This window comes from Elephas maximus, chromosome 22 (genome assembly GCF_024166365.1).
Source record: "Elephas maximus indicus isolate mEleMax1 chromosome 22, mEleMax1 primary haplotype, whole genome shotgun sequence".
NCBI lineage: Eukaryota > Metazoa > Chordata > Mammalia > Proboscidea > Elephantidae > Elephas > Elephas maximus.
This window is the reverse complement of record NC_064840.1, coordinates 31,100,555-31,114,044: the sequence shown is the minus strand read 5'-3', so window position 1 is coordinate 31,114,044 and position 13,490 is coordinate 31,100,555. Positions and strand designations below refer to the sequence as shown.

The 13,490-nt window shown below is 40.5% G+C and overlaps 1 protein-coding gene across 1 annotated transcript in view; it reads left to right on the top strand.

Moving 5' to 3' along the window:
- The window catches only part of MYO18B (myosin XVIIIB), a 327,968-nt gene that overhangs the window by 122,569 nt on the left and 191,909 nt on the right, over window positions 1-13,490 (top strand). The window contains exon 22 of the mRNA XM_049865475.1: window positions 11,725-11,790. Within this exon, the coding sequence (XP_049721432.1) occupies window positions 11,725-11,790 (66 nt within the window). The remainder of the gene's footprint in view (window positions 1-11,724; window positions 11,791-13,490) is intronic.

The following is a 13,490-nucleotide window of genomic DNA, read 5'->3' as shown; positions in this document are numbered from 1 at the left end:
TTTTTTTTTTTTTTTTAATTAAACCTAAGGAAACCCTGGTGGCATAGTGATTAAGTGCTATGGTTGCTAATCAAAAGGCCAGCAGTTTGAATCTACCAGCTGCTCCTTGGAAACTCTACAGGGCATTTCTACTCTCTCCTATAGGAGCACTATGAGTCAGAATTGGCTCGATGACAATGGGTTTGTTTTTGTTTTTATTAAAACTAAAGGGGCCCTGGTGGTGCAGTGTTTAAGTGCTCAACTGCTAACCATGGGAGAAAGATGTGGCAGTCTGCTCCCATAAAGTTTATGGCCATGGAAACCCTATGGGGCCATTTACTCCTGTAGGGTCGCTATAAGTTTGAATCAGCTCAACGGCAACAGGTTTTGTCTTAGTCATCTAGTGCTGCCATAACAGAAATACCACAAGTGGATGGCTTTAACAAAGAGAAATTTATTTCCAAAAGGTAAAGTAGGCTAAAAGTCCAAATTCAAGGCATCAGCTCTAGGGGAAGGCTTTCTCTGTCAGCTCTGGAAGAAGGTCCTTGTCCTCAATCTTCCCCTGGATGAGGAGCTTCTCAAGCGCAGGGACCCTGGGTCCAAAGGATGTGCTCTGCTCCTGGTGCTGCTTTCTTGGTGGTATGATGTCCCCACCCCAACTCTCTGCTTGCTTCCCTTTCCTTTTGTCTCTTGAGAGCTAAAAGGTGGTACAGGCCACACCCCAGGAAAACTCTCTTTACCTTGGATCAGGGAGGTGACTTGAGTAAAGGTGGTGTTACAATCCCACCCTAATCCTTTTTAACATAAAATGACAATCACAAAATGAAGGACAACCACAGAATACTGGGAATCATGGCCCAGCAAAATTGATATATATTTTGGGGGGACACAATTCAATCCATTACAGATTTGGTTTTTGGTTTTTATTAAACCTTACTCGCTTTGCTGTACCCTTCCAGATTGGGTCTACTGTTCTTAATTATTTTTCATGTTTCTATTCCCTGTTAACTAACGAGATTAAACACATGTGCACATATGCACACACACACACGTACATAGTATATGTGTGTGTTTATTAGTTTCTGTCTTGTTCCACACACACACAAAACCCATTGCTGTGGAGTCAATTCTGACTCATAGCAACCCTATAGGACAGAGTAGAACTGTCCCACTTGTTTACAGTCCTGAGCATGCAAAGTTGAATAACAGAGACATGGTTTCTACCCTTATGGCATGATTTGGACAGTGTATAAATGAGGGACACAGTGGTTAAAGAGCATGTGATTTAAAGCCAGACACACTTAGATTCTCATCCTGGTTTCTTCAATCTCTCCAACATCTATGCCTCTTGGTGACTATGTGATCACGGGCAACAGCACATACCATATTTTTACGCAAATAGGGCAGCCTTCTGCATTTGTTTGCTGGCCCTGCCCTCCCCCTGCGATATATTTTTGTAAGTGCGCTGTGCTAATTTATTTTTTACAGCTACCTGTGGAAGAAGATTGGCATAGCAGTGCTAGTGAGGGCGTCTCACAGGGGAGAGTCCAGAAGGCACCCAAAATTTGAGTGAAAATACGTAGTAGGTGCTTAAGGCATGGCAGGTGTTGAGCCAGGGTGTTTCATGGAGGAGGTGCTGTGCTGACAGGAACCAAATGGTTCACAGGGTGATTATCATAGTCCAAAGACATGGATTATGCATATTGTACTCCTTGTTGTGGAATAAGTTAGGGAAGCATTTGCTAGGTGTTGTGCTTCATTATTTCTGTTGTCTCTCACTGCCTGCCTGGCATGTTCAGACTAATGTGAAGTGTCAGCTCAGATGTGTTTTGAGTGCATCCTTGTTGAATATCGGAGAGAACTCTTTTTGCAAAAGACTAAGACAAAAAGGGGCCCTGCAAATGGATGACATGCTTTGGGTTTCTCCAAAATATATTCAAGCACTTACTGATGAAGATTAAAGAATTCAGTATGGATTGTATGGATCGCACCTCAACAGAAAGAAAACAAAAATCCTCACAACTGGACCAGTAAGCAACATCATGATAAATGGAGAAAAAATTGAAGTTGTCAAGGTTTTAATTTGACCTGGATCCATGGTCAATGCCCATGGAAGCAGCAAGTCAAGAAATCAAACCCTGTACTGCATTGGGCAAATCTGCTGCAAAAGACCTCTTAAAGTATGAAAAGCAAGGATGTCACTTTGAGGACTCAAGTGTGCCTGATCCAAGTCAAGGTATTTTTAATCACCTCATCGGCATGCAAAAGCTGGGCAATGAATAAAGAAGACCAAAGAAGAATTATTACCTTTGAATCATGGTGTTGGCAAAGAATATTGAATGGACTTCCAGAAGCATGAACAAATCTGTTTTGGAAGAAGTACAGCCAGAATTCTCCTTAGAAGTGAGGATGGCAAGACTTTTTCTTGTGTGCTTCGGACATGTTATCAGGAGGGACCGGTCCCTCCCTGAAGAAGGACATCATGCTTGGTAACGTGAAGGGTCAGTGAAAAAGAGGAAAACCGTCAATGAGATGGACTGACACAGTGGCCACAACAATGGGCTCAAGCACAGCAATGATTGTGAGGATGGCACAGGACTGGGCAGTGTTTCATTCCGTTGTGCATGGGGTCATTATGAGTTAGAACCAACTGGACAGCACCTAAAAACAGCAGCATACGCAAGGATTCATAATTTGGGCCGAATGGTGAGGGTAAAGCGTGTGTCATCACTTCACATTGCCAAAGATAGGTTTGTAACCTCAGAGCCTCTGCCAGTTACTAATATTTATTGAGACTTAGCATGTGCCTGGCATCGTACTAAGCACTTCATATATATCACCTCACTATGCTCACCATATACTTGGTGAGATCACCGGGTAAGAGTGGCAGACCAGGATTCTGTTAGACGCCCACATCTGGCCTCTGTTTAACATTGGTTGTCTGACCTTAGAAAGTTCTTTCACACCTAAGGTAGAGAGATCTTGGTTGTGCTGAGAGCTGTTTGCTGAAGCGCAACATTTACTTGTGGTGAGGACAATGGCCCATCTTTGCTCAATGTCTGGGCTGATTCATTGAGCGAATCCTACCAGCTGTGAGTTTCAGAGGTAAGATAGCTTGATAGTTTGGGGCACAGACTCTGGAGTCAGACCTCCTGAGCACATACTGTGCCTCATCCACTCGCTGGTTGGGTGAGATGGGACAACCTACTTGACTTTCTTTCACTCAGTTTCCTTATCTTAAAAAAGGATATTGATAACACCAGTATCCTTGACAGGAGGATCAAACAATGGAATTAATTTAAAATCTTAACACAGTACTCGATATATAGTAAATGACCAGTAAGTGTTAGAAGTTGTTATATTGTTTTCGGAATTAATAATCTTGTCTTCTATGGATAGTAGTGCCCCTTCTCTGAAATGAAGACTTTTATCCTTACTTTTAAAACCTCACATGTACGTTAAAAGATAAAATAATTTATGATTTAGAATGGCAGATGATTTAAATGATCCTCCCTCAGCTGCATCTGGATGGCTTTCAGTTTTGGGCAATTTTAAAAAAGCTGGTGTGAGCATTTGCATACCAGTCTTTGTGGGGACATATGCTTTCATTTTCTGGGGTAGATGGATGGGAGTAGAATTGCCAAATTGTTTTCCGAAGTGGCTGCACCCTTTTACATTCCCACTAGCCGTGTATGAGAATTCCACTTTCTTTATATCCTCACCAAGGCTTTTTATTGTCTGTTTTTTTATTTTTGCCATCCTGGTGTATTTGAAGTAATATTTCATTGTGCTTTTAATTTCATGTCTCCTGATAAAGTTGAAGTTGTTTTCTTTTTTTCTCATGTGCCTACTAGCCATTTGTGTGTGTGTGTGTGTGTGTGTTTGGCTGTGGTGAAATCTCTATTAAAATCTTTTGCTCATTTTTAAATTGAGTTGTTTGTCTTATTGAGTTGTAATAGCTCTTTATATATTCTGGACATGACTTTTTCATCTCCTAGTCTGTGATTTGTCTTTTCATTTTACAAATGGGGTCTTTAGGGTACAATGATTTTAATTTTCATGAAGTCCAACTTGCTAGCTTTTTAAATGAATTGTGCTTTTGATCTCATATCTAAGAATTCTGCCTAGACCGTGGTCACAAAGAATTTTTTCTGTATTTTTCTCTAGAAAATTTATAGTTTTAGCTCTTACATTTGGGTGCCTAATCCATTTTGAGTTAATTTTTGTGTATGATGTAACATAACCAAAACCAAACCCATTGCCATCGAGTCGATTCCGACTCATAGGAGCACTATAGGATACAGTAGAACTGTCCCATAGGGTTTCCAAGGAGCACCTGGTGGATTTGAACTGCTGACCTTTTGGTTAGCAGCCGGAGCACTTAACCACTATGCCACCAGGGTTTCCGTGATGTAACATACATGCCTAAATTTATCTTTTGGCACTTGAAAAGACCATCCTTTCCCCCAATGAATTGCCTTGGAACCCTTGTTGAAAATCACTTGGCCATAAATGTAGGGGTTTATTTCTGGATTTTTAATTCTGTTCCATTAATCAGATTGTAGTAATTGTGTCTCCCCCACTCCCATGCTTGGCCAGTTTATCTAAAACCTTGTCAATTTGGTTGATCTTTTCGAAGGACAAGCTTTTGGTTTCATTGGTTTTTCTGTGTTGATTTTCCATTTTAATCTAATTTATTTCCACTTTAATCTTTATTATTCCCTTCCTTCTGCTTGCTCTGAGTTTAGTTTCCTCTATTTTTCTAGTTTCCTAAGGTGGAAGCTTAGGTGATTGACTTGAGGTATTTTTTCTTTTCTAATATATGCGTTTAAGCATACATTTCCCTCAAAATTCTACTTTAGCTTCATCCCATAAAATTTTTTAAAAATAATTTTTATTGTGCTTTAAGTGAAAGTTTACAAATCAAGTCAATCTGTCACATATAAGCTTATACACACCTTACTACACACTCCCATTCACTCTTCCCCTAATGAGTCAGCCTGCTCCCTTCCTCCAGTCTCTCCTTTTGTGACCATTTTGCCAGTTTCTAACCCTCTCTACCCTCCCATCTCCCCTCCAGACAGGAGATGCCAACACAGTCTCAAGTGTCCACCTGATACAAGTAGCTCACTCTTCATCAGCATCTCTCTCCAGCCCATTGTCCAGTCCCTTCCATGTCTGATGAGTAGTCTTCGGGAATGGTTCTTGTCCTGGGCCAACAGAAGGTTTGGGGACCATGACCGCAGGGATTCTTCTAGTCTCAGTCAGACCATTAAGTCTGGTCTTTCATCCCATAAAATTTTATATGATGCGTTTTCATTTTGACTTAGTTCAAAATATTTTTGATTTCCCCTGTGACTTCTTTTTTGAACCATGAGTAATTTAGAAGCATGTTGTTTAATTTCCATATATAAGTGTATTGCCCCCAAATTTCCTGCTCTTGGTTGCTAATTTTAATCCCATCATGATTTGAGAAGATATTTCATGTGACTTTAATACTTTTAAACTTATCAAGACTTGTTTTATGGCCCATCATATGATATATCTTGGAGAGTGTTCAACATGGGCTGTTGTTTGGTGCAGTGTTCTGTAGAGATTAGTTGGGTCAACTTGGTTGATACCCATTGCAGTTGAGTTGATTCCAACTCATAATGACCCTATAGAACAGACTAGAACTGCCCCCATACGGTTTCCAAGGAGTAGCTGGTGGATTTTAACAGCTGACCTTTTGCTTAGCAGCTAAGCTCTTAACCACTGTGCCACTAGGGCTCCAACTTGGTTGCTTGTGTTTTTTAAGTCTTCCGTGTCCTTGTATGTTTTGGTATAGTTACTCTGTTATTGAGAGTCAGGTATTGAAGTATCCAGTTATTATTGTTGAACTGTCTATCATTTTAATTCTGTTGATTTTTGCTTCATGTATTTTGGGACTTTGTTGTTGGGTGCATACTTGTTTATAACCATTGTATCTTCCTGATGGATTGACCCTTTTATCATTATAAAATATCACTTTCGTCTCTAGTAATATTTTTTTGTTTAATGTCTGTCTTGTGTATTTGTATAGTCACTCTAGCTCTCTTACGCTTATTGTTTGTATGATATACATTGTTCCATCTTTTTACTTTCAACCTCTCTTTGAAACTGAAGTGCATCTCTTGTAGAAATTATATAGTTGTATCTTGTTTGATTTTCTTTAAAAACTCAGGATGACAATCTCTACCTTTTTACTAGAGTACTTCATCTGTTTAATTTAATATGATTTATACCTCCTATTTTTTTATTTAGCTATTTGTTTTCTGTATGTCCCATGCCTCTTTTATCTCTCCACTGTCTTCTTTTGTGTAAATTAAGTGTTTTCCAATGTACCATTTTAGTTCCTTCCCCTGCCTCCTAATATTTGTTCTAGGGATTACAACATGCATATAAGTTTTTATAATCTATTTTATACTAATGCTAATTTAATTCTATTAAAATATATAATCTTTGCACCAGTTTAGCTGTATTTTCTCCTCCATCTTTAATGCCATTATTGTAATAAATATATTACATCTATATATATTATGAGCCCAGCGATATACCTGTATAATTTTTCTTTTATTTAATCTATGTTTTTAAGTTACTTAAGGGAAGAGGAAAGAAAAATATACTGTCTTTTATGTTTACCAAAGTATTTACTTTTTCTGGTTCTCTTTGTTTCTTCAAGTGTTTGAGTTACCTCTGGTATCATTCCTTTCAGTCTGAAGGACTTCCTTTAATATTTCATATAAAGTAGGTTCAATAGCAGCAAATTGTCCCAGTTTTTGTTTGTCTGAGGGAGTCTTTATTTCACCTTTATTTTTGACAGATGATTTTGCTGGATACAGTTTTTTTTTTTTCTTTCAACATTTTAATGTGTAATCTGAAGCTTTTGCCCTCCATTGTTTCTAATAATAAGTCAGCCGTTAATTGTTTTGATGCTTCCTTTTACATAACAAGTTAGTTTTCTCCTGCTGCTTTTAATATTTTCTCTTCGTATTTGACTATGATGTGTGTTGAGGTGGCTCTCTGTGTTGACCCTATTTGGAGTTCATTCAGCTTCTTGGATGATCAGTGTTTTGTGGGATGTTTTGGCCACCATTTCTTCTCATTTTTTTTCTGTCCCTTTTTCTCTTTCCTCTCTTTCTGGGTCTCTTATTATGCATCTATTGACTGGAATGCTTGGTGTTACCATGCATGTCTCTGAGGCTTTATTCTTTTTTCTCTCTGTCCTCAAATTAGATAACTTTCATTGATCTACCTTCAAATTCACTGATTCTTGGTTTTGCCATCCCAGATCTTCCACTGAGTCACCGCTTTAGGAAATTTGTACTTTCAGATGCAGAATTTTCACTTGAATTTTTTTTAGCTTCTATTTCTTTATCGATATTTTGTATTGAGTCATTGTCATTATTCTTTCCATTAATTCATTAAGCATTGTTTCCTTTAATGCCTGAACATTTTTATGAAGGCTTTGTCTGCTAAGTCCAACATCTGAGAACACAGAGACAGTTTCTACTGACTGCTTTTTTTTCCCCTGAGTATAGATCACACTTTTTAATTTCTGTGCATGTATTGTGATTTTTTGTTGAAAACTAAACATTTTTGAAAATATAACAATTCTGGATTTTGATCATTTTCAATCTGTTTAGTAAATGTCTGGACTAGATCTATGAAGTTTGTCTCCCCAGTGGTTTATGACCAATGATATCTCATTTTTTTTGTTGTTGTTCTTGTTTTTATTTTAAATCCTGGCTTTCTAGGCACAACCCTATATCAACATAGCTTAGTGGTCAGCAGATGTTGTGATCAAACACTTTGAATCTGTAAGACTTCCGCTTTCTCTTGATGGATGTGTGTGGGTTGGGAAATGTATTCAGTGTTCAGGTAGTTTACAAGCGTGCCATGTCCTTGGCTCTTTCATATCTCTTACGTCTGTGTGCACAGCCTCATGTTTAAATAGCAATATATAGATAACTAGGACTCTCTCTTATCTCTCCTGTGCATACCTGAGGCCTTGAGTATTTGTGCAACCTACTAGACTGCCAAGAATATGTGGGAGCTTATCAAGGCTGACTATGGCTGTCTCATTTCCTGTATCTCCTTATTAAATTTCTGATAGTCTATTGCCCGTTAAGGAACCCTGATGGTGCAGTGGTTAAGCACTCAGCTGCTAACTGGAAGGTCAGCAGTTTGAACCCACCAGTTGTTCTGTGGGAGAAATATATGACAGTCTGCTTCTGTAAAGATTTATAGCCATAGAAACCCTATGGGGCAGTTCTACTCTGTCCTTTAGGGTTGCCATGAGTTGGAATCACCTCGACGGCAATGGGTTTGTATTTCTTTCTTTTTTTTTTATTGCCCATTGCTTGCCTCAACCAGGAATATAGCCTCGGGCTAGCTGTGCCATTGGTCTCCCCTATTTGTTTTGTTACTAACATTGCTACTGTCTCTGAAATTTATACCAGCTATATCATTTTCCCATGCTTCACTTGATATAACTGAGCTCTTTCTGACAGCAAAGCTTCTGGATTTCACAGCTTGCTTTGCCCTGGAAGGACTACTGCAGTGACAGAGCTTGGGAGGGGAATGGGGCTGCCAGTGAAGGTTGCCATAGACTACCACTGTTCTTACAGGGTGCTCAGTAGGTTTTCTTGAATAAATGCTTCTCTATTTGTTGTATGCCTTTGTTCAGTTTCCAGAGTATTGAACTTGCTGTTCTTGGCAATTTTGTCTGTTTTTGTCATTGTTTTTGGGGGGAGAGGGTCTGCCAAGCTTCTTGCTCCACCATTCCAGAAGTCTCACTCCTACATGCTGCTTTTATGAACGCATTAAATTCCCACTACATTCACATGAGATAGGCATGGTTACACTGCATTGTAGAAAAGGGCAGTGTGAATCAGACAGAAAGAATGACTTTCTGAAGATCACACAGCTGGTAAGTGCTGGAGCTGGACTGGATTTCAGCCTCAGAGGGCAGAGAACAGGCTCAGGAGTCTGATTCCCATGTTTGGATCCCCTTCTATCATTCCCTAACTATGTGACCTTAGAAAGTCATTTCAGCCTCAGAGGGCAGAGAACAGGTTCAGGAGTCTGATTCCCATGTTTGGATTCCCTTCTATCATTCCCTAACCATGTGACCTTTGAAAGTCATTTCACTGTGCTGGACCTCAGTTTCTTTCTCTGTAAATTGGGGATAAAATAGTACTTGTCAGGGAGTTTTGAAGATAAAATAAATTATTATGTCTAAATCACTTAGAACAGTGCTCACGCTCAAAAACAGACAGTCGTGTTTGCTTGGATTAAAATGGCCAATGTGTCACTGACAAAACGGCAGTCTATGCTGAGATGGATTTCTCGATTATCTGGAAAATTCAGATATATAGAATAGCTGATTCCATAAAGATGTGGGACAAGGAATTCTTTCCAGTGACCTGGATTCTTGCCTTGTCTGTTCCACCAGCTGGCTGTTAGGCAATGATCACGTCGTTATGTTGAATGAAATGAAATCACTGATACGTGACTTAAACAAATGGCAGTTCCCTATGGGTCAGTCTAATAGTAATATTGATAATGATAACAGTTATAGCAATTAAGTGCACATTCATTTACGATGTCTTTTTTTTTCATATATTCTCAATTGATCCAACAGCCATATTGTCCAGGCAGGGACACCATTTGTCAGCAATTGCCACCCTTTACAGGTGAGGAAAATGAGACTCAGGAGCATCACTCTGTGCCTGTAGCCACCCACTTAACTATTTGGAACTACACTTTCTTGTCTGTAAAGTGGGGCTAATAAGACAAAGTATATCTTTGTAGGGCATTACATTCTTGTCCACAGAGAAACCGAAAGGGTTATAAGAAAACAAGACAGTGGAGAAGAATCCTCAGCTATTGTTGGGGTTAAGCATATCCTTTGGCAGCGTTTGGGGTTTATCCAAGAAGTACAAACTATAGTCCACAGCCTGCAATGCCTCTGCCAGATTTTAGCCCAAACAGAGTTGGCTATGGGGTGCAAGAGGTGCTCATAGCTGCTATTGACTATTAAGTGCTTACTGTATACCAGGTATTGTGTGGAGCCCTTCACAAGCACACTTTCAGAATCCTTTGAAGCAGCTGCTAATATTTTTCTCATTTTTCTGACAATGAGCCTTAGGCTCAGAATAGACTGCTTGCCCATGTTCAAAAAGTTTGTGAGCGGTCAAACAAGGCTCTGAACCCACGTGGATCTAACCCCAGGTCCTGATTTTTTTCCCCCAAATGTCTACCTTGGGCTTTAAACTCCAAGGCAACTTAGAAAAATTTCATTGGTGGTTTAAGTTCATTTTTTTAAATCCATGCATCTTATTTTCAGTTGATTTTTACTTTGTTCTCCTCTTGTGCAGAGAGAAGAGATATTATATTTTAGATATATTGATTTCATGCATTCTGCTGTCTAAAACTCACTTAGAACATTTTGTCCAAAATGTAATAACTGAAACCACCGATTGTTTGGAGGGGTGTGATGGCATGGTCTTCAAGGAAGCCAGAGCGTCCTCCGTGATTGCAGTCTGGGACTAGACTTTTAATGAACACTTTTTTTTGGTGGGGGGTATCTTAGGAGTGGTCTGTGATGCTGATGATCTAAGGAACTGAAACTCATCTACTCAATCACTTCACTCTTATAATACCTTTTGTTTCTTGAGTGTGGCAGTTACTTTTCTGACAGCTCATTTTGAAAATAGCCTTTCTGAGTGTGAGTGAATGGAAAATCCATGAGGGGTGGTGGGGGGTGGAGTGGGAGGGAAATTGGCAGTCACAAAGGAACCAGGCACAACCTGTGTTTTTCTGAGGATACAGGGGGCAGGTTGTTACAGAGCCTGTGTGATTATTTGACAAGAGGAAGATTCCATTAAATGGTTGGTGATTTGGCCTACGCTGCAGCCAGGAATCTCTTTGAGTGGCTGACTTTCTTTCAGCAACGTGGGGGCTGCTTTTTCACCTCACTGAATCTCTCTTTGTTTGGATATTTGTCCATTCAGTCATCATTCTTATTGAGCACTTACAGTATGCATAGAACAATACAAGGTGCAATGGAAGAATTAAGAGTTGAATTAAAACACAGTCTGTCCATCCGGGTAGCCATGATCTGGGTCAGGCAGGCAAGCTTAATGATCATGTAATTTATTTAGCAAATATTTGTGAGAGGGAGGCAGCCATTGGCAAGTACAATGAGAGAAGGACAGAGAGCTGGAGGCTGTCACAGGGGGACGTAGTGATACAGTGGGTGAATTTTTAGTGTCCTTGGGCCCTCTGGAGCCATCCTAGTTATAGGAAGCAGTTCAAGACATAGATATTGCAAAGTGGCCAGACAGACCTTGATTCAAATCTGGCTCTGCCCTGGGTGGAACCCTGTTACCTTGGAGAAGCATCTTCATTTAGTTTTGTATCTTTTGTTTTCTACTCTGTAAAATGGGTAGCAATATGGCGACCGTCACAGGGTTGGTAAGAAGATGAAAAGAGATGGCGTATGTGAAGGTCCCAGCAGAATGGATGGCACACACTCAGTGTTCATCTTCTGCACTCCCTGTGTGAGGTGGGAAGTGTTCTTACCTTGGGCTCTATTAGCTGAAGCTCACAGACACCTGGGTGGGTCTTCTGTCTTCCGGCATATCAGTCATTCAGTCAGCCTGGCCTTCCACTTGGGGATTCACTGACCTTGCAATTCTCCATCTTCTTTCTTCTCCCAAGGCTGTGGAGGACCTCCTGCAGACCCTGGATCTGGAGAAGAAGGCAGTGGCCGTGGGGCACAGTCAAGTGAGTAGAACTTCTTTTCTTAGGACCTTCCATTCATAACAGCAGGGGCTGAACCCCAGTTCTGGTCCTGGCTCCATTCTATGTTTCCTCTGTGTGTCTTCTTTTCCCAAAACTATAAATGGGCCTGATAGTTTTCTGCCCTGTCTAGCTCACAAAATGTAATAAGGTAGGAGGAAATAACATTGGAAATTGTCATCTATTAGAGGTAACACTCCCAAGGACCTCGGTGGTCTGGAATGGTTAACATTCTGGTCCTTAGGAGCCTCAGAAAGGGCTGCCATAAAACCTGAGAAGAGGCACTCAAGACTTCACTAAAAGCCTTTGAACTTCTACTTTGCAACCAACTATAACACAACTATAACCCTAGTTGAATAGCAGGAGTAAGTAAAAAAATAAGGAGGAGATAGAAGAAAAAGGTATAAGCTTCCTGAGTGATATAAATGGTTTACACTTGACTACTATCTGAAAGGTAGGTGGTTTGAATCCACCCAGGGGCACCACAGAAGAAAAGCCTGGAGATCCACTTCCATAAGATTATAGCCATTGGAGAGGGAAGGTGGGAGTAGAAGGTGGGACATTATCGTTAGAATTGAAAGAAATAGCTTTTTCCAAACTGGTATTAAGCCAAAAGCTCTTTCAAAAATGTTTAAAATTTTGGAGAAGAATTTCACAGAGCCCTAATATGTTCATATATCCTGTGAATTTTCAAGAGGGGCATATATGGTATTTAGGGTTCCCCAAACTATTTGACCACAGAACCCCCATCCTTCTGTTTTTGTGGAACACCCATTACCATCACCTGGAACTGGTGTTCCATGGGTTATAATTTGGGAAATGGGGCACAGAGATCTAAACTCAAGGGTCAGGTGGTGGGCAAGGGAGAAAGGACAATATTTAGAAATACAAACTGGAAAAGAAATAGACCAAAGGCAGTAACTGCTCCATCCATCTTCCCATCTTATTATCTACCGAGTCATTGAAGTCATCTGGTAAACCTTTATCGATGGCCTTCCACCTCCAGGTGCTAGGAAGGCCGCTGTGCCCCAGAAGCCCATAGTTGTGGTGTTATTGGCCATTTGTATTTCTTGGAGCCTTGAGTTGCCTGCTCCATCGTGCCTCTCTGAACACAGCCCTTCTCTTGAAGAACTCATTGTCCCTTAAACTCCTCCCCTTCCTCACAGCTCATCTTAAACCCACTAGTATCCTCAATACAGGTCCTCCTAAGGAATATGGCTGAGGCCATTAATCCATTGTGACCTCAACTTGATCTCCCCTGCCGGAAGTTGGCAGCATCTGGGCCTTTGCAGAACTTGGCATTAGAGGGAGTACACCTGTCAGTTACTGGGCTCCCACTATGAGCCAGGTCCTATGCCAGGCAACTTCATGCATTGTTCCTTATACCCTCTGTGAGATAACCAGTATATCCCTGCTTTGCAGATGGGATATACTTCCTGGACCTCCGGGACGTAAGCCCCCTTTCAAGGTCTTATAGATGGCTAGAGATAGAGCTTCAGTGCCAACCTGTATCTGTCCAAATCCCAGGCTCCTTTTGATGTGCTGTGGGTTCCACTGTTTATTAATGGAAACGTACAACACATTCTTAACACACAGGTAGGTCTTTACGTGTGCTAACATTGGGGATTGTTCTTCAGCTCCAGGAACTGCATCCTTCTTGCCCAATAGTTCTCAAAGTGTGGTCC